This window comes from Ictalurus furcatus, chromosome 28 (genome assembly GCF_023375685.1).
Source record: "Ictalurus furcatus strain D&B chromosome 28, Billie_1.0, whole genome shotgun sequence".
NCBI classification, from domain to species: domain Eukaryota; kingdom Metazoa; phylum Chordata; class Actinopteri; order Siluriformes; family Ictaluridae; genus Ictalurus; species Ictalurus furcatus.
The window spans coordinates 11926661-11949160 of NC_071282.1; the positions used below are offsets into that span (position 1 = coordinate 11926661).

At 40.5% G+C, this 22500-nt stretch overlaps 1 protein-coding gene across 3 annotated transcripts in view; it reads left to right on the forward strand.

The window, feature by feature from the left end:
* The window catches only part of zzef1 (zinc finger, ZZ-type with EF hand domain 1), a 91943-nt gene that overhangs the window by 25955 nt on the left and 43488 nt on the right, over nt 1–22500 (forward strand). For all 3 annotated transcript variants that reach the window (XM_053618601.1, XM_053618599.1, XM_053618600.1), the window contains exons 11-33: nt 1211–1356; nt 1648–1762; nt 4115–4333; nt 4610–4701; nt 4920–5158; nt 7465–7598; nt 7685–7755; nt 7956–8070; nt 8635–8794; nt 9905–10026; nt 11051–11170; nt 11325–11494; nt 12996–13077; nt 13483–13684; nt 13950–14092; nt 15309–15552; nt 16127–16206; nt 16298–16388; nt 17670–18159; nt 19386–19550; nt 19903–20022; nt 21368–21529; nt 21672–21801. In XM_053618601.1, coding sequence (XP_053474576.1) covers nt 1211–1356; nt 1648–1762; nt 4115–4333; nt 4610–4701; nt 4920–5158; nt 7465–7598; nt 7685–7755; nt 7956–8070; nt 8635–8794; nt 9905–10026; nt 11051–11170; nt 11325–11494; nt 12996–13077; nt 13483–13684; nt 13950–14092; nt 15309–15552; nt 16127–16206; nt 16298–16388; nt 17670–18159; nt 19386–19550; nt 19903–20022; nt 21368–21529; nt 21672–21801 — 3612 coding nt within the window. The remainder of the gene's footprint in view (nt 1–1210; nt 1357–1647; nt 1763–4114; nt 4334–4609; nt 4702–4919; nt 5159–7464; nt 7599–7684; nt 7756–7955; nt 8071–8634; nt 8795–9904; nt 10027–11050; nt 11171–11324; nt 11495–12995; nt 13078–13482; nt 13685–13949; nt 14093–15308; nt 15553–16126; nt 16207–16297; nt 16389–17669; nt 18160–19385; nt 19551–19902; nt 20023–21367; nt 21530–21671; nt 21802–22500) is intronic.

Sequence of the window (22500 nt, forward strand, 5' to 3'; positions counted from 1 at the left end):
CAGTTAAACAAAGGAGACAAAAAATTATACTTGGTTATTTTGTTTTGGTTTTTTTTATTGAGGGAAATGGTCCAATATTCTATATCTGTGCGTGGAAAATGTATGTGAACCTTTTGCTTTCAGTATCTGGTGTGACCCCCTTGATGATACTACCACCATCATGTTTCACAGATGCGATAAGGTTCTTACGCTGGAAATGCAGTGGAATGGTTTTCCTTTTTCCAAACATAAGATCTTTAGCAAACTGCAGAAGGGCAGGAATGTTCTTTTTGGAGAGCAGACTCATGAACATGAACATTAGCCAATGTGAGAGAGGCCTTTAGTTGCTTAGAAGTTACCCAGAGTTCCTTTGTGACCTCACAAACTATTGCACGTCTTGCTCTTGGAGTGATCTTTGTTGGTAGACCTCCTGGGGAGGGTAACAATGCCCGTGAATTTCCTCCATTTATACACAATCTGTCTGACTGTAGATTGGTGGAGTTCGAACTCTTTAGAGATAGTTTTGTGACCTTTTCCAGCCTGATGAGCATCAACAACTCTTTTTCTGAGGTCCTCAGAAATCTCCTTTGTTCATACCGTGATACACTTCCACAAACGTGTGTTGTGAAGATCAGATTCTGATAGATCTCTGTTCTTTAACTAAAACCGGGCGATCATTCACACCTGATTGTCATCCCATTGATTGAAATCACCTGACTCTAATTTCATCAAATGAAACTGCTAATCCTAGAGATTCACATACTTTTGCCGAGCACAGATATGTAATATTGGATCATTTTCCTCAGTACATCAATGGCCAAGTATAATATTTTTGTCTCATTTGTTTAATTGGATTCTCTTTATCTACGTTTGGGACTCGTGTGAAAATCAGATGATGTTTTAAGTCACATTTAAGCAGGTATATTTCGAAAATGATAAAGGGTTCATAAACTTTCAAGCACCACTCAAATTTCACTTACTTTAAAGCAGCTACAAAGAGTCATTCCCTCACCAGCCTCTTGTCCTGTTTATCAGGAATGTCAGAAAACTTACAGCTTTACCTCTCACCTTTACAAAGCTCTGACGCTGGAGACTCCTTCCAAAATGCAGAGTGGACGTCATCTCACAGAAAACCTCACCGTGTTTATTTTATACTTTCATTTTCATGACTTGTGTAATTCGTGCAGAATGGACTACAGATTCGCTCTTTTTCCGCTTCATTCCTCATTAGGTGCGTAAAGGGGCCATCGGCGCTAAATGTGGCCTGGTGTTCACTTACAACGACTCTGACGTTTTTGACGCAGACAAGCACTTTAAGAAGTTCAGGAAGTATGACTCCTGGGATTTTAACGACTACAAGGAGTTTGTCCAAGACAAGTACGTCAAATCGTTTTCTCACACGTGTTGTTTGTAGTAATGTGAGGGCCCACGTGGTCTTGAATGTTTTTAGCATCTGCAGAGTTACTCTTCGATGTTAGGAAGATGGTAAGTGGAGATAATTGTTAGGGTTAATAAAACTAACGCGTAGCACGTCTGCACTGTGCGTGAATGTGTGAGAAAGCGTATACCGTGCTGTGTGTGTGTTTTACAGCACACCGTAAATTTAGTAACAGAAGGCGTTCTGGTTCTCTCTCTCTCTCCTTGTATATCTCTCTCGTACACACTCAGACATTCCAATAAAGGAGGAGCAGATGTGAGGGAGGAGAATCCCGTCGGCTGGTTTGAGCTGGAGGACGACTGGAACGATGTGGAGATCAAGCTACAGCAGTGCCGTGTTGCAAATGTAGGAAATTTCTCTCTCTCTCTCTCCCTTTCTCTCCCTCACACACACTCTCTCTCTCCCCCCCTTTCTATCCCTCACACTCTCTCTCTCTCTCTCTCTCTCTCTCTCTCTCTTTCTATCCCTCTCCCTCACTCTCTCTCTCTCGCTCTCTCTCTCTCTCTCATGTTGCATCTTTCCTCTCTGTTTTGTTCCCTCTAACACATCGATGTTACTGTTCCTTGATTTATGAAGGATTGGTGGGGGGGTGGGTGGGTGGTTTAATCTGATTTCTATAACATCATCACAATTCTTCTATAAATGATTCTGCATCATGCACCAAACGTCATAACTGGACTTCTAATCGGATTAGGCATAAACCTTAGGTCATGCTTTTCTTTAGAAAACAGAGTGACGATTGTTAAGTCAACTATAACGTCAGTCCTAGATTATGGTGATATTGTGTATATGCACGCAGCCCTGAAATCACTTGATGCAGGTTAACACAGTTCTCTAGGTTTTATTACTCGGGATTGTTTTAGAACTCGTCAACGTGAACTCTGTCAGAATGTGAGATGGTCTCCGATCACTCAGTACATTTACATGGGCAACAATAATCCGATATTAACCTGGTCAAGACGATTAGGAAACTAGCATGTAAACAGCGATTATGGATGACCTTAATCCGATTAAAGTCATACTAGAAGTAAACACAAATGGAATTAAGACATGTGGAGTATTCCTGTTTCAGTCGCATTATCGAGGTGCATTACAGACATGTACACACCTTAATCACATTATTAACATCGTGTGGGAGTTTTCACCGCATTTTGCGACAGGACACGTACACACATGGCAGCGCTCAACCGTTTGACGGCAAACAAGAGAGCACGGCTGCGTCCCAAACCGTGTACTTACCTACTATATATAGAAGGTGAAATACATGTACCTCAGCTACTATATTAGTAGGAAAGTACGTGGTTTGGGACGCAGCCCACGCCTTCAAGCAGTCGTGTATTTGCATGTTTAGCATGACAAATAATTAACTGCACTTGAAGCTTTCGTAAAATGAAAAATGAAACACCCAAAACTGTATACAGTTCCATAACGAAGACGAACTGTATGTCAATACGTGAAATTCTGGAGGGAACATCAGACGGTATGGCGTGGGGACGTAATGAGGCGTGCCGTTAATCCAACTATGTTCTGTAACATGTAAAACAGGAACGTGAAAGGAATATTCTAAAAGAAACTCATGTAAACACCTTAATCACAATATTGTCTTAAGGTCAATAATTAGATTACTGCTGTCCATGTAAACATAGCCAATGGACACTGCGTCCTTTTTATTTACAAGGCATTGTTAAGCAAGTTACCCTTCTACCTTACTTCTCTCTTAAAAGTCAAATCCATTCGTCATAAAACACGCTCACAGGAATTTGTACCTCTTGAAACTCCTCAGATTAGCACTGAGCTTGGAAAATGAGCTTTTAGTTGTGTTTTTTTGCACCAAATCAGTGGAACAAATTACAAGAGGTATTGAAATTAGACCAATGTGTGTCAGTAGATCAGTTTAAGTGTATGATGGATGATATGGTTTTAGTACAGTGTTCCAGATTTGATTGAGGTGTAGACATTATTAGTTATTGTTGTTGTTGTTGTTGTTGTTGTTATTTGGTATATCCTTCTTTTTTTTTTTTTAAACAATGGTATAATAATAAAATGTCACCATTGTAAAACGAGCTGAGAGGTGTCAGAAAACATGACGTCATCTCCAGAGAGGGAACGAAGCGATCATCGATGCTCCCTGGTTTTTGCAGTGCATTGTGGGATTTTTTTTTTTATTTTTAGTGAGTGAACATTCCAGTGCACTGGAAGGATTTTGCCCTTGAGACGGCCCTTAAAATGGCCGACTCCCTGATCAGTGCCCTGACTACTGAATTAGGGAGACGTGTTCTTACGTTAATCAACGCAACAGTCATTGCGCGTCAAAGTTTAGGAGGCATGTTTCAGTAGACTTTTGTTGAAGAATTAAAAGTAGAAGTTGGAGTTTAACATGTGAATGTTTTTTATTTTGCATTTGTACATGTAAATATTCAGAATGTTTGAACAGAACTAATGATGGATAATTTCTAGAAGCCTATGTTTTAAAAGCTATGATTGGTCATTTTGGAAAATAATAATAATAATAATAATAATAATAATAATAATAATTCCATTCTACAGAAATAAGAAAGATGTTCATTAAGATGTCCATGGTGAGATCCCTACGTCGTTCATATTCTTCGAACCTCTCAGTGTAGCATGGAAATGCGGGACACGCGTAACTAACCCAACTAATCTATTATGTAATCCCGTGCGTGTCTGTTTGCTCAGTTCCTCATGGTGAAGTTCCTGTGCGTGAGGCAGGACTCGGCCGAGCGGCTCGGTGTTCAGCAGCTCGACTTCAGCGGCTACGTGTGTCCGGATTCTGAGAAACTGGAGGAGGAGGAGCAACTGAACACTCGCACGCAGGGGGCCGACTGCGGCCTGGTCACAGGCCTCACGCTAATCAGAAAGACTCTGTACTTCATCCAGCAGCTCACCCGAGACATGGTAACACACTCACTCACACACTCACTCACACACTCACTCACACACTCACACACACACACACACACACACACACACACACAGCTACGATTGGCTCACATGTGTGCCAGTGAGTGTTTATACAATAATGATTTTCTGTCAATCCATCCAGGCTTGTAGATGACAGAGCAATTTCTCAGGAGACGGTCTTTCTTGGATCAGTGTACAAAGCGATGGTGTTGTTTGGGATGTGTGTTTATGTATGTGTGGAGAGTAATGGAGCTGCACATGTGGTTTTAGGACATGATGCTGCACAAGCAGAAGTCTTTGTTAGACTTCAGTGAGCTGAACTTGCCGCTCTTCTGGGACTTCTACAGAAAACTCAGGTCTATGTGAGTATGTGAATCTAAGTAAGCAATAAAACACAACGGGGCATGCTGTTCTTGGAAAACAATCAACGTCTGGGTGGTGTGATGTTTTTAAATAATAACAGTATGTCCCGGTGTGTTGTATTCCTCAGGAAATGTGATTTAAAAAAATAAATAAATTCAACACTGTGTCCTTGTTTGCTCTAACGGTCTGTTTTTGTTTGAACGTGTGCCTTTGTCAGTGATGGAGAAGAGGCGATGAAAGCCCAGGTCCTCCTGCTCCAACTCCTTCAGAACTGTTTCCCAGCTCTTCCTGCCTTACCAGAGTCCCGGGGCTCACCGGAGAACACGGTGTCATCCTCCTCCTCCTCCTCCTCCTCATCAACATCATCATCATCAGCAGCAGCAGCTGCAGCATCAGTGAGAACAGATGTGGATCCATCTGAGGCTGTAGGGGCTCTTTATAGTCACCTCTGTCAGGGTATGAACATTAACACTGCTTTATGTAATAATTATATTAACGCATAATCATTACAGAATTGTCCAAAAAAAGTTTAGTGTTGTTTAAAACAAGGCATGCACCTGTTCCATTTTTTTTTTGATTAAGAAGAATATACTAATGCAATTTTTTCTTAATTTAATTTAGTTAGTTTAATATAATAATTACATTTATATTGGATTTTTTTGAGGTGTTATCCCTTTGTGAGCTTGGCATTAAGGGTGGCGATATAACAAAAATATCTACAATATCTCTACAATACACAATGTATGTCACATTATAAATACATAAAAATATATGTAAAAACGATACATGCACAACCCCGTTTCCAAAAAAGTGGGGACAGTATGGAAAATGCAATAAAAGTCATCTGAAAATTCATTTCACCCTGTACTATATTGAAAACACATTATTAACACATTATTTGATGTTTTACTTTGTGAATCTGATGATTGCAACACACTCCAAAAAAAGTTGGAACAGTCGACTGTTTACCACTGTGTAAACACCTTTTCTTTTAATAACACTTATTAAGTATTTGGGTGCTGAAGACACCAGTTGGTTAAGTTTAGCAAGTGGAATTTTCCCCCATTCATCTGTTATGCATTTCTTCAGCTGTGCAACTGTACAGGGCCTTCGTTGCCTTATTTTGCACTTCATAATGCGCCACATAATGCACACATAATGCGACAGTGCAGGACTGCAGGCAGGTCATGCTAGCACCCGCACTCTCTGCTTACACAACCATGCGCTTGTAATCTGGGCAGAATGTGGTTTGGCGTTGTCCTGCTCTGGATAGCAGCATATGTTGCTCCAAAATGTCTAAATATCTTTCTGCATTAACGGTGCGCTCACAGATGTGCAAGTTACCCATGCCATGGGCACTGACACACCCCCATACCATGACAGATGCTGGCTTTTGGACCTGACGCTGATAACAGCTTGGATAGTCCTTTTCCTCTTTGGCCCGGAGAACACGACAGCTGTTTTGTCCAAAAACGATTTGAAATACTGACTTGTTGGACCACAAAACACGATTCTACTGTGCTACTGTCCATCTCAGATGAGACCGAGCCCAGAGAAGTCAGTGATGCTTCTGGACAGTGTTGATGTATGGCGTCTGCTTTGCATAGTAAAGCCTTAACTTGCATCTGTGGATGCAGCGGCGAATGGTGTTAACTCACACAGGTTTACCAAAGTATTCCCAAGCCCATGTCAGGATATGCATTACAGAATCATGACGGGTTTTAAGACAGTGACGTCTGAGGGATCAGAGATCACGTGCATTCAGAAGTGGTATTCAGCCTTTCCCTTTAAACACAGAGATTTGACCGGATTCCGTGAATCTTTTAATTATATTGTGCACTGTAGAAGGTGAAATGCCCAAAATCCTACCGATTTGTGTTTGGGGAATGTTGTTCTCAAAGTGTTGGATTATTCGCTGACACATCTGTTGGCAGATTGGCGAGCCTTGACCCATCCTTGCTCTTGAAGGACTAGGCCTTTTTTGGACACTCCTTATATACTATGATTAGACGATTGCCTCACCTGTTTCACATCACCTTCTTATTTCAACTTGTCACATAGCCATTAGTCCTAAATTACCCCTGTCCCAACTTTTTTGGAATGTGTTGCATGCATCAATTTCAAAATGAATGTTTACCATTAAAAAAAACTATGCAGTTGATTAGGTAAAACATCAAATACCTTGTCTTTATATGTTTTTTGTTTAAATTCAAGTCAAACTACATTTACAAACCACTACTATTTGTTTTTATTAGCATTTTCAATCAATTTGTCTTTTTTTTTTTTTTTTTTAAGTAATGAAAGATATTTCAATATCTCAAAAAGCATATTGTAACAATTTTTCATAGTATGGATATTATATCGTCATATATCCCGGCCCTACGTGACAGTGAATGCTTAACAATATTTTGTTATTTGGACTTTTTTTCACCTAAAATTTCTATTTAAACTTTTTACCTACTGAATTAAAACTTCTATGTGAATTCAGTTATATAACAAAAACAAACACTACAAGCTGAGCCTGGGACATCAACACATTCAGTAAATAATACAATTCTTTACTTTTCTATTGAAGAATGATGTGAAATGTACATCTCTTTAAAAAGGCCAAAATAAACAGTTCATGATATTAGCCTCTCTTTTGCAACCCACTGTACTGAGTGATCGTGTCTACAGTAACTAATATGAAATGCAGTTGTATGCAAAAAGTATGAAATCCTGATATGTGATTGGCTGTGTGGTTGGCTGTTGGCCGTGTGCAGTTGTGGACGGGCCTGAAGGAGAGTCTGCAGTGGAAAAAGCTCGGAGGAAACAGGCAATGAAGGCCATCCTGAGCGGCGCTGCCATCTTCTACCCAGACAAACAGAGCCGGCGAGACAAACTCTTTGACATGATGGTATGTGTGTGGGTGTGTGGGTGTGGGAGAGCATGAGGTTGTGTTCTAGTCTGTGGGTTTGAAGTCCTTGTTCTCTCCATTTATAGAAGAACTTGACCGAGGAAGATCAGCCCGAGTCGGCTAAGCTGACATTCGAGTCGCTCTGTAATTATTTCAGGTAACATACGCACACAAAATACACACACAGACACACACACACACACGAACATTTTCTTCACCATGATGCAAACTCAGTGATAAAGCATAAGATATATTCTTTATATTTTGCTGTATCTTTCTCTCTCCTTCTCTCTTTTCTTTTGTCCCTGTCTCTCCTTGTCGTCCCCCCCCCCCCCCCCCCCCCCCGTGTCTCTGCAGTGATCAGGACCCGAGCGGTCTCCTCCTTCTGCCTCCTAAAGGAGCACCCGCTGACTTTGACATCTCCCCCATCCTCAATGTTATGGACACACTGCTCCTCGTGGCCACTAGAGAGGTGTGTAGGAAACCTCACACAAATTGTAAAGACCAGGCAGTGTTTGTCCTGCCTGCAACTGTTTATTTTGAGTAAGCGGTGTCCACTATAGCCTCAGATTCCTGTTCTTGGCTGACAGGAGTGAAACCTGATGTCGTCTTCTGCCGTTGTAGCTCATCCATCACAAAGTTTGACATGTTATGCGCTCTGAGAGAGTTTTTCTGCTCAGCACGGTTGTAAAGAGTGGCTATTTGAGTTAGCCTGGCTATCAGCTCGAACTGTCTGGCCATTGTCCTCTGACCTCTCTCATCACCAAGGAAGTTCCACTCACTGAACTGCCACTGACTAGATGTTTTTTTGTTTTTCGTGACCTGTTGTGCATGAGATTCCCAGGAGTTTCTAAAATACGCAGACTAGCTCCGTGCTTCCATTTCTAATGGAACGATTTGGTTCCTGTCGGGTTTATCCAATTTATACCAGTTTCTATACTACTGGACATTTTGCTATTACTTTATTATAGGAGAACTGTTTATATGTGAGACAGATTGGTGACTTTACTGTAATATCTCCGTGTGTGCGTCTCAGTGCGAGAGGATGATGGTGGACGGCTCTGGAGGACCCAGTCGGAAGGTCCTGCTCTCTCTGTTCTGGGCTCTGCAGGGCAGTTTGCTCTCCTGGTGCTTCCTCCAGCTCAAAGGAGGCGTGGCCACAGCCGGCGATCTGGCCAGAGACATCCTGATCAAATGTAAGCCAAAACTGATCAATTCAGCTGTGTGGAACAGTCGCTATGAGTCAGGTTTTATGAACAGTTGGAGCTAAACTAGAATTAATTCTATTCTTCCTTAAAGATGGTTAAATTCTACAAGCTGCATTTCTTTCTTGTATAGTTTTTACTTTCACATTATTTAGCATGCTCGTGTACTATCCAAACACGCACTTATTCACATTCAGCAGATTTTTAAAAAATATAATCTTGTCACGATTTGTATAAAAAAAAATTACTTTATGACTATGATTCGGACATGATCAATCAATAAAAAATATTCAATTTGACTAAGTATAAGCCTTTAATAACATTTTTATGCGTCTCTTGCATTATAAAACTCTTTTGTCAAGACAACAATTAAATTACCATATGACAGGATTGTTAAATTACCACAGGGTTGTTTTCCCTACGAGCCCATATGTTTACGTCTGTGATTTTCTCCGTTCCAGAATAAAAGCACCTGAAAACGATGGAAATACCATGTAAATCTAATTTCGTCAGCGTAGAGTGAAAATAGACTTGACCTGTGATGTCACTTCTAATGAGAGTAAAATCAACAGCCTTTTGCACTCTCGCTGTGTTTGAGGCATCAGAAACCTTATTTGTGCTGTTTTATCGAACTCAATTGCTTCGGAGTTAATGAATTTTGTGCTGACTCGCATCACACGTCATAAGATTCAATCCAAAAAAAAGTTTTCCAAAACCCAGCCTAAAAGCGTGTCTCTAGCACAAATGCAGCATGAAGAAGTAGAAATGCTTGAGATATCTGTTTTGTAATCTTATTGTACATAATATAAACATGTCCTAAAATACTGTTTTTTAATGTTTAATGCAAAGATAACATTTTTACAATGTTGATTTTTCTTTTTTTGGTGACAAACGGCTGAATTGCATTTGCAAAATGTTAGAATGCTTAGTCATTGAGCATTAATGAGAGAAACACTGAAGAAGTTCTTATTTATAGCGATATGAGTCAGCGTCTGATGCCTAATTTGGTCAGTAAGAACACACTGGATTGCGCTGCTGTGAACACGAGTTTTTCCTTGATTTAAGGATTTCTTAAGTGTCCTTGTGCTTGCTCTTGAACAGATGTAGCACAGTTCCTTGCCAACACCCGAACCACGCTGAGCTCCCTGCTGGAGAGATACTCTGCGACCGACATCATCGCCAAGCTCGGCAACTCCATCGTCACCATGGCGACCAGGCAGCTGGTACTGATTTACTCATATTGCCTCAGTAGTTCAGTTTGTTCATGTCATTTAGTGTTGTTAAGAGTTATTTTGTATATATGAGATGTAACCATAGTTTAATATACACTGGATATAAAAAGTCTACACACCCCTGTTAAAATGGCAGGGTTTTTTTTGATGTAAAAAAACAAAAACAAGAAACCAAGATGAATCGTGACCATAAGCACTAGGGGTGTAACAAAGTGCCACAATCTCTATCTGTTTAGTGCCTCAAATATCTGTATACGTATCTGTTTTCGATTATAAACCTATAGAAATGCCAGCACTGTCAGTATGGTGTGGGAATTCTGGCTCTGACTGTTCCTCAACCTCAGCTACATCATTCCTGTCCATAAGTGGGGCTGGTTTTTTTTGTTGTTTTTTTTTTTTTTTTAAATTGAAATAAAACTGTTATTTTAGTTCATAAGTGCCCATGATATCTTCTAACACATTTCTTTGGTTCTAATTTCAAAAATATAAACAAACTAGTAGCCTAATTTAAATGTACCTAGACCCTGATCAGGCAGTCACTAAGGATGAGTTAATGAACGAACGTATGCTTTTAAATGCATTGCGCAGTGACACACGCTCATGTAGATGGACATCAACAGTCTGAACAAGATGCCCGGCGATCCTGGCAAGCTTTCTTAAAAATAAGAATAGTCCTCCATTATTTGAATCTGTATCTGTTTAATAAACACCTGAGTTCAATCTGAGTAGAATATTCATATTCAGTCACGTTCATAACAAGTGTCAGAACGAGTCCCTACGTTGCTACTCCCACACCACACTCCTAACCTAAAAGGAGATTATACTAGAGTAAAACTCGTTTGATTCAAAAATGGACATGAAACTCACGCATACACATTTCCCAGTTGAGGTGTCTTTACTTTTGATATTCCATGCCATACCAAGCTAGCTAGCACAAAAAAAATATATTTTGATGGAGATAAATTGCGTTTAATTGTATTGAAGAATGTTTCGCTGCTTTTTTTTTTTTTTTTAGGCGATCTTCCTGCTGGAGCTGTGTGCTCTGGACGTTCCTCACTGCATCATTCTCAAGAGCTTCTTCTCTCTGCTCGAGCTGCTCAAGAAGCTGTCCAGCGGTGTAGAGGAGTCCTCCAAGGTGAGTGAGAGAGATGCATGTTTTTTTGTTTTTTTTTTCTTTTCAGGTCATTATGATTAATTTACCTGTAAGCAGTAAATGTACAGATGAAATGGCGCACATAGTAAAAAGCGTTTATAGTTCTCGCCTGATGAAGTGCTGTACATTTTTATAGGGGGATGTGGACGGCTGGCAGCATCCTCAGCAGCCGGTGGTATTAAAGACATGGGCAATGGAGTCCCCTCACAATTATGAAGACAGTAAACATGAGAACACAGTGTTCCTCTGTCCCGGTGCAACGTATTTCGAGGTGGAATTTGACGAGCGCTGCGAGACGGAGAAGAGGTACGGGTGTTTTTGTGTTTTAAAACTCATAACTAGGGGGATGCATCAACTGGCTATAACATACATGATAGTATATGACATAATATGTATAATATATAACAGACGACTCAAAGCAAAGAGGACTGCAAAATGTCCTCAGTGGAAAATATCAAAAGGACGAACTGTAGCGACTTCCCATAATGCAAGTAGCCTCATAAAACATCTTAAGACGTTCGAAACAATATATTAATGAATGACGTGGGCGTGCAGAGAAACTGTCGCATGTGAGAGCACTTCGTTTCTGCGAGCAGTCTTCCTTTTACCAGGGTGTCAAGTATATGTCAAGTAAATTTGTGTCAAATGTATTGAACGAACAGAAACATTCAACGAGAGAGAAGAAAAAACTCTGAAACGGTTAACACGGTCTTCAAATAAACAGCATTCTTCGTTAACGATGATGACGCTGACGACGACAACGCTCCTGAGAGCTCAGCTTGAAAATATAGTCGTATGACACTACCCCAAAAATAAATATTAATTGCGAACTTCTATACCGACTAAGTAAGTAAGTCATTTCCACTACAAAGTACAAACACTGGGAAATATACCGAGAATCGCATCCAGAAGGCTGTTCAAAATTCGTGCCACTGAAGTCTCTACTTCCTGCTCAGGGAGCTGTCGATCCAAATCTCACTAGCCAATGAACTGTTAAGCCCCGCCCACACGAGGTCTGTGCCAGAACGGCAAACCTAAACTTGCGGTGTTTCTTCTGTCTCTTTGTATATTTCTGGCCGTTTCTCGAAAAGTTACGTTTGATACTTTTGGCACAAATTTAATTCCATACAAGTAGGTCTGAAGTACCATTGAAATGATTTTGGACTTCAGTTCCACATGGACATTCTCTGTGTGGTTGCTAGGACTACGGTTGTTGCTATGGCCTTGGGACTGCAGTTACCACATGCAGTTTTGCACTCAGGTCTCCTTTAGTGAACAGTGGACTAGATCAACAAAGACTTCATGTACAAACCATAATGAACTTTCTTTTACTTTCACACTGTCCGTTGTTACCCAGATGAGGACGGGTTCCTCTCAAGGTTTCTTCCTCGTATCATCTTAGGGAGTTTTTCCTCGCCACCGTCACCATCGGCTTGCTCAATTGGGATAGATCCACACACTTCAAATCTGTATCCTGTGTTTATATGTTTCTGTAAAGCTGCTTTGAGACAATGTCCATTGTAAAAAGCGCTATACAAATAAAATTGAATTGAATTGAATAGGTCTATTTGGTGTCACTATCAGTATCAACAAGTACCAAGAAGCGTGTCCGCAGTCTTGTACGCCGCCTGGGGGGAAAAAATGGTATTCGTGCATCCCTAGTCGCGAATGCTCTGCTCGGATGGAATTACACACGTATCTTGGGGAAAAATTATTCATAAAACTCATAAAAAGTGTTTCCAATTTAAAGTAAAAGAATCGCCGTACTGCTATCTGTTAAGCAGTTTGTATTTTCCTGAATTGGCAGGTACGACTATTTGGAGTTTACAGATTCCAGAGGAGGCAAAGTGCGCTACGACATGAAAGTCGGCTCTGAAAAGTGGCCAAAGGTGAGCTATGAGTTTGTATCAGTTACTCTTGAAATTGATTTTGTATTGGTCGTATTATCTAGAGCAGTCGTGTCCAATAAAGTTTTAATCTGACCTTCTGAGTGAATATGGTATCAATGACTGTAATTAAATTGAAAGATTAAAAAAAAAAGGGGGGTTAGGGAATGACCACAATAAACTCAGTGCCATAAACTCAGTTACTGTCAAAATGTGCTAATGACTTTGACCTTTTTTTTAATTGCGCATAATTTTGCAATCTATATTGCTGCACTTCAATATAACGTGATATCTTCTGTATTTTTATGACCTATAATTCCAGATAAGTCTATTTCACACTCCGAAATGTGGTGAAAAAAATGAAGCGAAGTGGAATATTTGGTGAAATTATTATTTTTTTCTTTCTAGAAAGTCACGTTTAAAGCAGGCCACCAGCTGCAGTTCCTGTTCCACTCGGACAGCAGTAACACAGAGTGGGGCTACAAGTTCACAGTGACGGCGTTCGGTCTTCCAGACATCAGCGTCTCCTGGATCTCTGACCTGCAGCTCCTCGTGTCGAGGCTGATGGGCCGCCTGGCTTCACGCACCATGGCGCTCAAATCCACACCCAGTATGATATTTCTGAGTTTTTCCACTTAACTTGTCATTCCTACGATCGTACGGATGAGTGGAAACGATCCCAAGTTAGTAGATCTGTGCCTCTACTGAGTGCTGATATTGAATCCAGTTCCAAAAGTGTGAACTCGACAAACATCAATCCACCAATCCATAACCTGCTAGAACACGTTCTCGGTGCGACTGTGTTTTAAATTCCTGCTGCAGAAATATTGGTGCCGTTAATCCACTCATGGCTTGTTTTTCCCCGTGTTTCTCAGAAGTTCACATTGTGAAGGAGCTTCCTGCAGCCGTGATGAACCACGTGATTTCCTCTCCTCTGTGGAAGCCCGTGTTCATGCACGGCCTGAGCGGACCAGCCATAAGCCGAGAACCTGAACACCGTAGCAACGATACAAAACAGGTACAAGCGCTCAAACAAACGAAGTACCTCACCTAGTTCTTAATAAGCTCACCTCTATCCTGCGAAATATATATATATATATATATAATATATACTTTTCAGACCCCTTTATCGACTTTTTTTTGGGGGAAAAAAAAGCACCAAGCGACAAGTCTAGCAACTTTTAGGACAAACCTTAGTAACTTTCCAAATGACTGTACTGTACTGTACAGTCCTACAAGAGCGAGGTCTTGCTTTCCCGCTGCACTCTCACCTCTCTCTGCATCCCCTCTGTTCAGTGAGGGGCTGAGAGCCGGAGATTTAACAATGTCATGGATAACGAGACGTGCCCTTCGTCCCAATTTACATCATTCTTATGTGAATGTTTTTAAAATGCAAGACAAACGTAATGCAACATGTTTGACATGTAAAATAGCTCAAGTTATTACAGCCTAGTTCTCTTTTTTGAAAACATTTTTCAATCGTTCATGCTCCATACCTGTCCATTATATAGCCCAGTTTTATAAAAGTAATGAAAAATAATTTAAAAAGTGCACAAAAAAAAAAATCTGTCTATCAAAACAAATTATAGATTAGGTATATGTGTGTGTGTGTGTGTGTGTGTGTGTGTGTGTGTGTGTGTATATGTATGTATGTATGTATGTGTGTGTGTGTGTGTGTGTGTGTGTGTGTGTGTGTGTGTATATATATATATATATATATATATATATATATATATATATATATATATATATATATATATATATATATATATATATATGTAACAGACAAAAAGATGAATATCTTATACGTGTGAGGCAGAACACGACGTCTCGTAGTCGAATACGAGTTGCTTTGGGCGCATGCATGATGCTACATTAGCAAGTTTGTTCGAAGCTGATAATAATCGTCATAAACCTGTTTGTTTTTGTTCCTCTGTGTTAATAAGAGTAAATAATACTCATTATTAGCTACCTTTTTTCTGTCTAGTCAATGAGGTTTCTGGGCAACCAAAACATGGAACTGAGTAAACACATTAGACACATCTTTCACTCGCTTGCTAATTGATTCATGATTTGTCCACACTTAATTATGTGTTTGAGCGGTTCCATCCTTTCACGCAGCTCTAAAGCAACTATTAAGCAGGGTATTAAATTTCCCTTTGAGGATCAATGAAGTGTTTCTGTCAAGTAGAACATTTTTGTTGTGTTTGTCTGCACGCAATCCTGTCCTCCAGATAAAATCCGTCTCCTCCGGAGATGACCTGCTGGAGTTCCTGGTGGACTTCGCTCGCTGGGATCCTTCCCGCGAGTCATGTGACGAAAGGGTGGAGCTTATGAGGAACCTCATGCTGTCATGCAAGAAGCAGCTAATCAGGAACGAGATTGCTGTGGGGTCGAAGGTCGACCAGGCCGTAAACGCAATCTGGGCGGCTATGGTTTACCACACCCCAGCTCTTCAGACGCTGCTCAGGAACTTTGGTAAAGAGTTTGATTGATTTGTGAGAAGTCCAGGGATGATCTGAAATCCTGTTCTGTTTCATTCAGTTATTATTCACCTTTAAATGTCTCTGTAGTAGAATGAAAATCCGCGTAGTTAATTTACAGATATTAGGTTAACAGGTTATTTATTTATTTATTTATTTTTAGGTTTTCATATAGCCGGTGCAGCATGGTTTCAGATGCGTTTCACTAAACACAAGAAAACATTAGGAACACGTGTCAAACCTCAATAAAGTTCAGCACTCCATTATCAAATAATCAATGAGAGTATTTCTGTGTGTGCAGCATTTGTTCAGCAATTTCTGAGAAATCTCATGACACTTGTTGATCTCAATATCGTTTTTAATGTTCGCAAATTTGCGCATTTCTTGGCTTGTTATTCCCTGGCACAATTTTCATGTCAGTAATGTTAAATGAACTAAATAACAGTTGTAGGCAATCAATAGCTTTACATGAACTCACCCGTCACCAGATCTGATAGTGAAAAATGAATAGCCATTTCTGCATTAATCGGGTACACGGTGTGTGTATCTGCCTCTCTTCACTCCTCCAGTGCTAAAGCAGGGGCAGAGCTGTGTGAGTGAGGACCTTGTGCAAGTCTACATGCTCGCTGATGGCATCAGGACATGGATGGTGAGAGTGGCCTTACTCATTCTTACTCTATTCATATACACATGAGCCATGCATCAGTTGGTTTTAACTGATCCCTGTCTTTGTGCTGTAGTTGGAGATGAAGCAGCGCTCCCTGCTGGTCAAAATGAATGGGTCAGGAGAGAAAGGGGACGGTCAAGGAGACGTTACACCGGAGTCTTTGGGTTAGTTTTTTCCTTTATTTATTTATTATTATTATTATTATTAATATTATTATTATTAATAATAATAATAATAATATTAATAATAATTATTATTCAGTTTTATTTATTATATTTGGAATTTAAGGGATCTTTGAGTGAAAGCTACAGTTCTGTTTTTTGAGCTGTATATTTTTTCCCCCGTGTATTTCACTTTTTTTTTTTTTTTTTTTTAAAGCTTCTATTGTAAAGCTTTAGAGAAAAGAATATCAGATGGGAATCGATATTTGCTGATATTCAAGGTATCAGTATCAGTATTGTAATAGAAAAAGTGGCATTGTACCATCTCTAACTACAGTCATCATCATTATCGTCATCTATAACTGCTAAGATCATCATCATCTATAACTGCTATCATCATCATCTATAACTGCTATCATCATCATCTATAACTGCTATCATCATTATAATAAATGATAATAGAAACAAGGGGCATGGTAACTTTTTGCCTCGCACCCTCAGGGTTTGATGTACTCCCCGTGCTTCAGGGGTTTCTTCCGTGTACTCCAGTTTCCTCTCCCAGTCCAGAGATGTGCGTTGAAGGCTGATTGGCCTCTCTAAATTGTCCGTAGTGTGAGAGTGTGTGTGTCCTGCAATGGGTTGTCACCCTGCCCAGGGTGTCCCCCACTTTGTGCCCCAAGTTCCCTGGGATAGGCTCCCCCGTGACCCTGTGTAGGTTAATCGATACAGAAAATGGATGGATTAATAATAATAATAATAATAATAATAATAATAATAATAATAATAGTAGTTAGAGGTGGCACAATACCACTTTTTCTATTCTGATACTGAAACCTTGAGTATCAGCCAATAATGATTTTTTCTCTCTCTAAAGCTTTACAGTTGAAGCATTTAAATACAAAACTGCAGTTTTCATACACAATCACTCGCATTACAAATATAATAAAGATCATTAAGAATAAATAATAAGTGACATTATTATTATTATTATTATTATTAACAATAGAAGGATGCACTTATATCAATAAACAATGCTGTTTGTTTTATGACTTATAAAGTTAATGGTAAAATTAATAAAAGGACAAAATAAAAAGAAACATTTTTATTCAAAGGTATTTACATTTTTTGTTTATACGTAAAAGCAATGTTTTCTCTCTGTTTTCTACTTTGTCTATTTCTCACACTGTTTCTGTGTGATTTTACTCTCTCTCTCTGTGACTGTCTCTCTCTCTCTCTCTCTCTCTCTCTCTCTCTCTCTCTCTCTCTCTCTGTCTCTCTCTCCAGCTGAGATCTGCATCAGTAAGAGCTTGCTGTTGTTCAGGTTCAGCCCCTGTGCTGGCAGTGCCGCTGCACCTCCTCCATATCCTGAACCCTGTAAACCAGCAGAGAGCCCTATCATCCCTGCTCTCCCTCACTCTGTTTCTATATCAGAAGGTGATTTCCAGCCCTGTCCCGCTCCCTCCTCCTCCTCCATCTTCTCCCAGAGTCCTACAAGAGTAGAGGCTCAGATCTCTGCTTCCTCAGAACCCCGAGCTTCCAGCAGTGCCAGTGCTCAGGGTTCTAGAGGATCCACAGAGAGCCTTCACTCTCAGGGTGGAGAGCCCATGTCCCCGCTGACCTTTTCCCGCAGGGCGCCGTTCAGTTGCGGCCGCCTCAGACTGCTTTCCTACCGCTCGGTTGAGGAAACGCGCCCCACTCCATCAGTCAAAGAGAGATTCCCAGTTCTCAAACATGTATTCAGCTTCATGAAGGACGTGGTGATTAGTGAGAGCAGGTATGGTGAACACTCCAGGTTAACAGGATTTAACAGTGACTGCGTTTACATGGACAACAATAATCCACTCTTAATCTAATTAAGACCATAATTTGATTAAGAAACTACCATGTAAACAGCAACCTTAATCTAATTAGGGTCATAATCAAATTAAGCTCTAATTGAATTAAGACAGGTGGATTTCTCCTGTTTTAATCGTATTATGGACATGCATTACAGACATGTAAACACCTTAATCACATTATGAACGTCGTGTGAGCGTTTTCACCGCATTTTGCGACAGGACACGATCACACACGGCAGTTTTACGTTTTACGGCGAACGAGAGAGTTCGGCTGTGTCCCAAACTGCATACTTGCCTACTATAGGCCAGTAGTGGGGAAAAATACATGCATCTCGGCTACTATACAGTAGGTAAGTATGCGATTTGAGACGCAGCCCACGGCTTCAAGCAGTCATCTATTTGCACGTATAGCACGACTAATAATTAACCGCACTTGAAGCGTTCGTAAAAAATTTAAATAAAAACACCCAAAACTGTATACGGTACCATAACGAAGACGAACTGTATGTTGATACGTGAAATTCTGGAGGGACGTCGGACGGCGTGGCGCGGTGACGTAATGACGCGGGCTGTTAATCTAATTATGTTCTATAACATGTAAAACGGGTACTTGACAGGAGTATTCTAAAAGCGACTCATGTAAACACCTTAATCACATTATTACCTTACTTAGATTAAGGTCAGTAATTAGATTACTGCTGTCCATGTAAACGTAGTCAATGTGTCACTGTTGATATGATGACGTTTTCTGTAAGGAGACGCCACAACATTAACATAAATATTATGTAGTGTAAGTTTGAATCACTTGTGTTTAACTGATACTGAAGTTTGTAGTGAATTAATGTTAATAAATGCAACAGTTAATGGCACTTTAATATAAAACGTCTAAACGTCTTTAATATAAATTGTGAACATTTAAAGATTAATTTCTTCTTTATTATTTTAGGCATACTGTCTAATATTAGTGTTATTTAGACAGAGTCATACATCATGCAGTTTTAAGTAAGTGTGTGTGTGTGTGTGTGTGTGTGTGTGTGTGTGTGTGTATCCACACACACACTGCATGAAAGTTTAAATAAAGGTGTCTCTCTATGTTATGTTCAAACAGCATACAGTAACTAATTCCATAACTCACTCTCTGTGTGTCTGCGTGTGTGTGTAGTGTTCTCCAGACTCTTGCCTTAAAAAAGTCCCAGGCTACGAGTGTGTGTGAAGTTTTAGACATGGTGCAGCAGTGTTTACTCTCCCTGGGGAAACCACACCTCTTCCAGGCTCCCTGCATTCTGTTCCTGCAGGAGCTGCTGGCCTGCCAGAAAGACTTCACCAAGTATGACTTCTCTATTCATAAAGATGAGTTATTTGGGTTGTGTTTGCTCTTCTATTCACGCTGTGATAACCAGGGGGTAATCACGGTAATGGGGGGGGGGGGGGTGAATATTGAATGAAAGACTGTACTGATTAACATGGGATCTCATATGATAGTTATATCACAAACATTTTTTTTTTTTGCATGATTATTAAATTCCTGTAGCATTCTTCAAGCAGTGTGCTTCACTTGGATTATTTCCTGTGTCACCATGGATAGCACAATGTTAATAGTACTACTTAGTCAGTTTCCTAATCACATTAAACCATCTCAACAGTGTACACATTTAATAATAGTCCTCTGTCTCTCTCAGTTATTTCTCGCAGTTATCCGGCTGTGGGCTGGATCTGAGGGAGCAGGTCAGATCGTCCTACCATCAGCTCATCCGCATGCTCGTAGAGGCGGTGCAAGGATTCAGTGAGCTCAATGACAAGTAAGATCGTGTTTGATTAATGTGAATAAGGCTTTTGTTTTGTTTTTTTTAAAGATTAAAGTAGTTTACATGTACAGTCTCTTTAATTTATCTGTCGTGAATATGAAGACCACGTGCAAAACACCGAAGAAGTGGAGTGACTGAGTTCTGTATTTAGAGAGATTTGAGTCTTTGTCATAAGCGGGTGATTGTCCACAAGGGAGAGCTATTTAAACTGTTTTTGTAAAGTAGTCTTTGTTTGCTCAGCACTTTTCTAGAGCCCAGTTATTTTATCACAGTTATAGTTATACTTATAGTGTAGTAGTTCACTAATCAGCAGCACAATGAATTTAAAAAATTCATACAGATACAGGTCAAGAGCTTCATTTGTTCACATCAAACTCCCGAATGTGGAAAAGTTGTTGTTGGTTGTCGATGCCAGATGGGCTGGTTGGAGTATTTCATAAACTGCTGATCTCCTGGGATTTTCACACACTACGGTCTCTAGAGTTTACACAGAACGGTGCGAAAAACAAAAAACATCCTGTGAGAGGAGGGTCTGTAGGCTGAAAGACCTCGTCAGAGGAGGATGGCTAGACTAGTCTGAATTAGCAGGAAGTTTGTGGTCACTCTTTACAACCATGGTGAGCGTAATTAAATCTTCAGCTGAACAGTTTGGGTGAGCCTGTGCCCATGATGACCTCAGCTTCCTGTTCTTGACTGACAGGAGTGGAAGTTGATGTGGTCTGCTGTTGCTGTAGCCCATCCACCTCAAGGGTTGATGTTTTGTGCATGCTAAGATGTGTTTCTACTCACCGCGGTTGTATATAGTGATTATACGAGTTATTATATACCTCCTGGCAGCTCAAACCAATCTGGCCATTTTCCTCTGAAGTCTTTCTTTTGTGTTTACACCCACAGAACTGTTGCTCACATGTCTTGTTTTTTGTTTGTTTGTTTGTTTGTTTTTGTTGTTGTTGTTTTTTTTGCACACCATCAAACCTTAGAGACTTGTGTGTGTGTGTGTGTGTGTGTGTGTAAATCAGTAGTTTCTGAAATACTCAGTCCAGCTCATCTGGCACCAACATCCATCCCACGGTTAAAATCACCGAGATCATTGTTCCCAGTTCTGATGTTTGATGTGAACATTAACTGAAGCGCTTCACCTGTAGATGCATGAATTTTATTTGTTGTGCTGCTGCCACATGATTGGCTGATTGGATAAGATAACTGCATGAATGAGTAGGTGTACAGGTGTTCCTATTAAAGTGTATGGTGAGTTTGTGTGTGGAATGCATAAAGATTTGATGCATGTTTTATTGTTTGTTTGTTTGTGTTTTAATAAAACGACACCCTTGTGCGTCAGGGTGCTGCTGCCGGCGTTGTCGTGTGTGCAGACGTGTCTGCTCCACCTGCTGGACATGAGCTGGGAAGTTCAAGACCTGCCTCTTTTTGAAGACATCAAGTTACCTGATCTGCTGCTCACCATGTCTCAGGAGAACATCAGCGTGCATGACATCGCCATCAGGTGTGTTCTGGAGCTTAGTGCCCCCTGCTGGACTCTTACTGTGGCGTTCCAGCCTTATTTATTTAATCAATAATTATTAATAGGTTTCCTTGGGGTCATTACTCTCCACTGATTTCTACTTCCTCGTCTGTCGTTTCCGCAGTCAGTGGACAGAAGAGGACGAGATTGCAGACTATGAGAGGAACACCGAGTGGATGGACGAGTGCATGGATGGCATGTTCGAGAAATGGTTCAACAAGATCGCCCAGGCCTCAGCAGACGACAAGAGAAAGGTAGACACGCCTGAATACACCAAGGAATGCAAATGTTCATGTAGGATGTGTTTTGGCCATGCAAAAAAGTCACTTTTGCATTTTCCTCTTTGTTAACTAGTTAACAAACCTCCTGTTAAGAGAAGGCTGGGTTCGGGGGCGCTGTCGAGCAGACAATGGAGTAGGTCGAGTTTGGTTTGAGCTCCCATCCAACTTCTGTTTTATTTTAAGTTAATAAGTGCTTTTCATAACTAAATACTGGCAAACCCTGCTTCGAACACATTCCCTTAAGTTAAATGTACACATGTATGCGTGTAGATGGCGCCAAATTTGCGTAAATATAAATTCGCAGAGTCAACCAAATCTAGGCCCAACACCGCCTCGTCCACGAGTTCCACTGCCTCCCCAGGCCCGGAGCCCCCGGCCCGGTCAAACAGCCAAGAGATGGACGCTGAAACCCTGAAGACGGCTATCCTGCTTTCACTAAGGGCCGACGTTGTAGCAGTGATAAAAACTGAGCTGAAAAGTGCACTTGCTGAAGATTTTAACTTTCTTAAGAACGAGTTGCAAGCGGTGAAAGCGGAAATAAAGAACAATATGGCCGCAATTCACTCCGAAATCGACCAGATGAAAGCTACAGTTAAAGAGGTGGAAGGTGGGCTAACGAACTGGTTGGATGAAGTGGCAGTTTTACAGACTACGTTGAGTGACCTGGCAGTA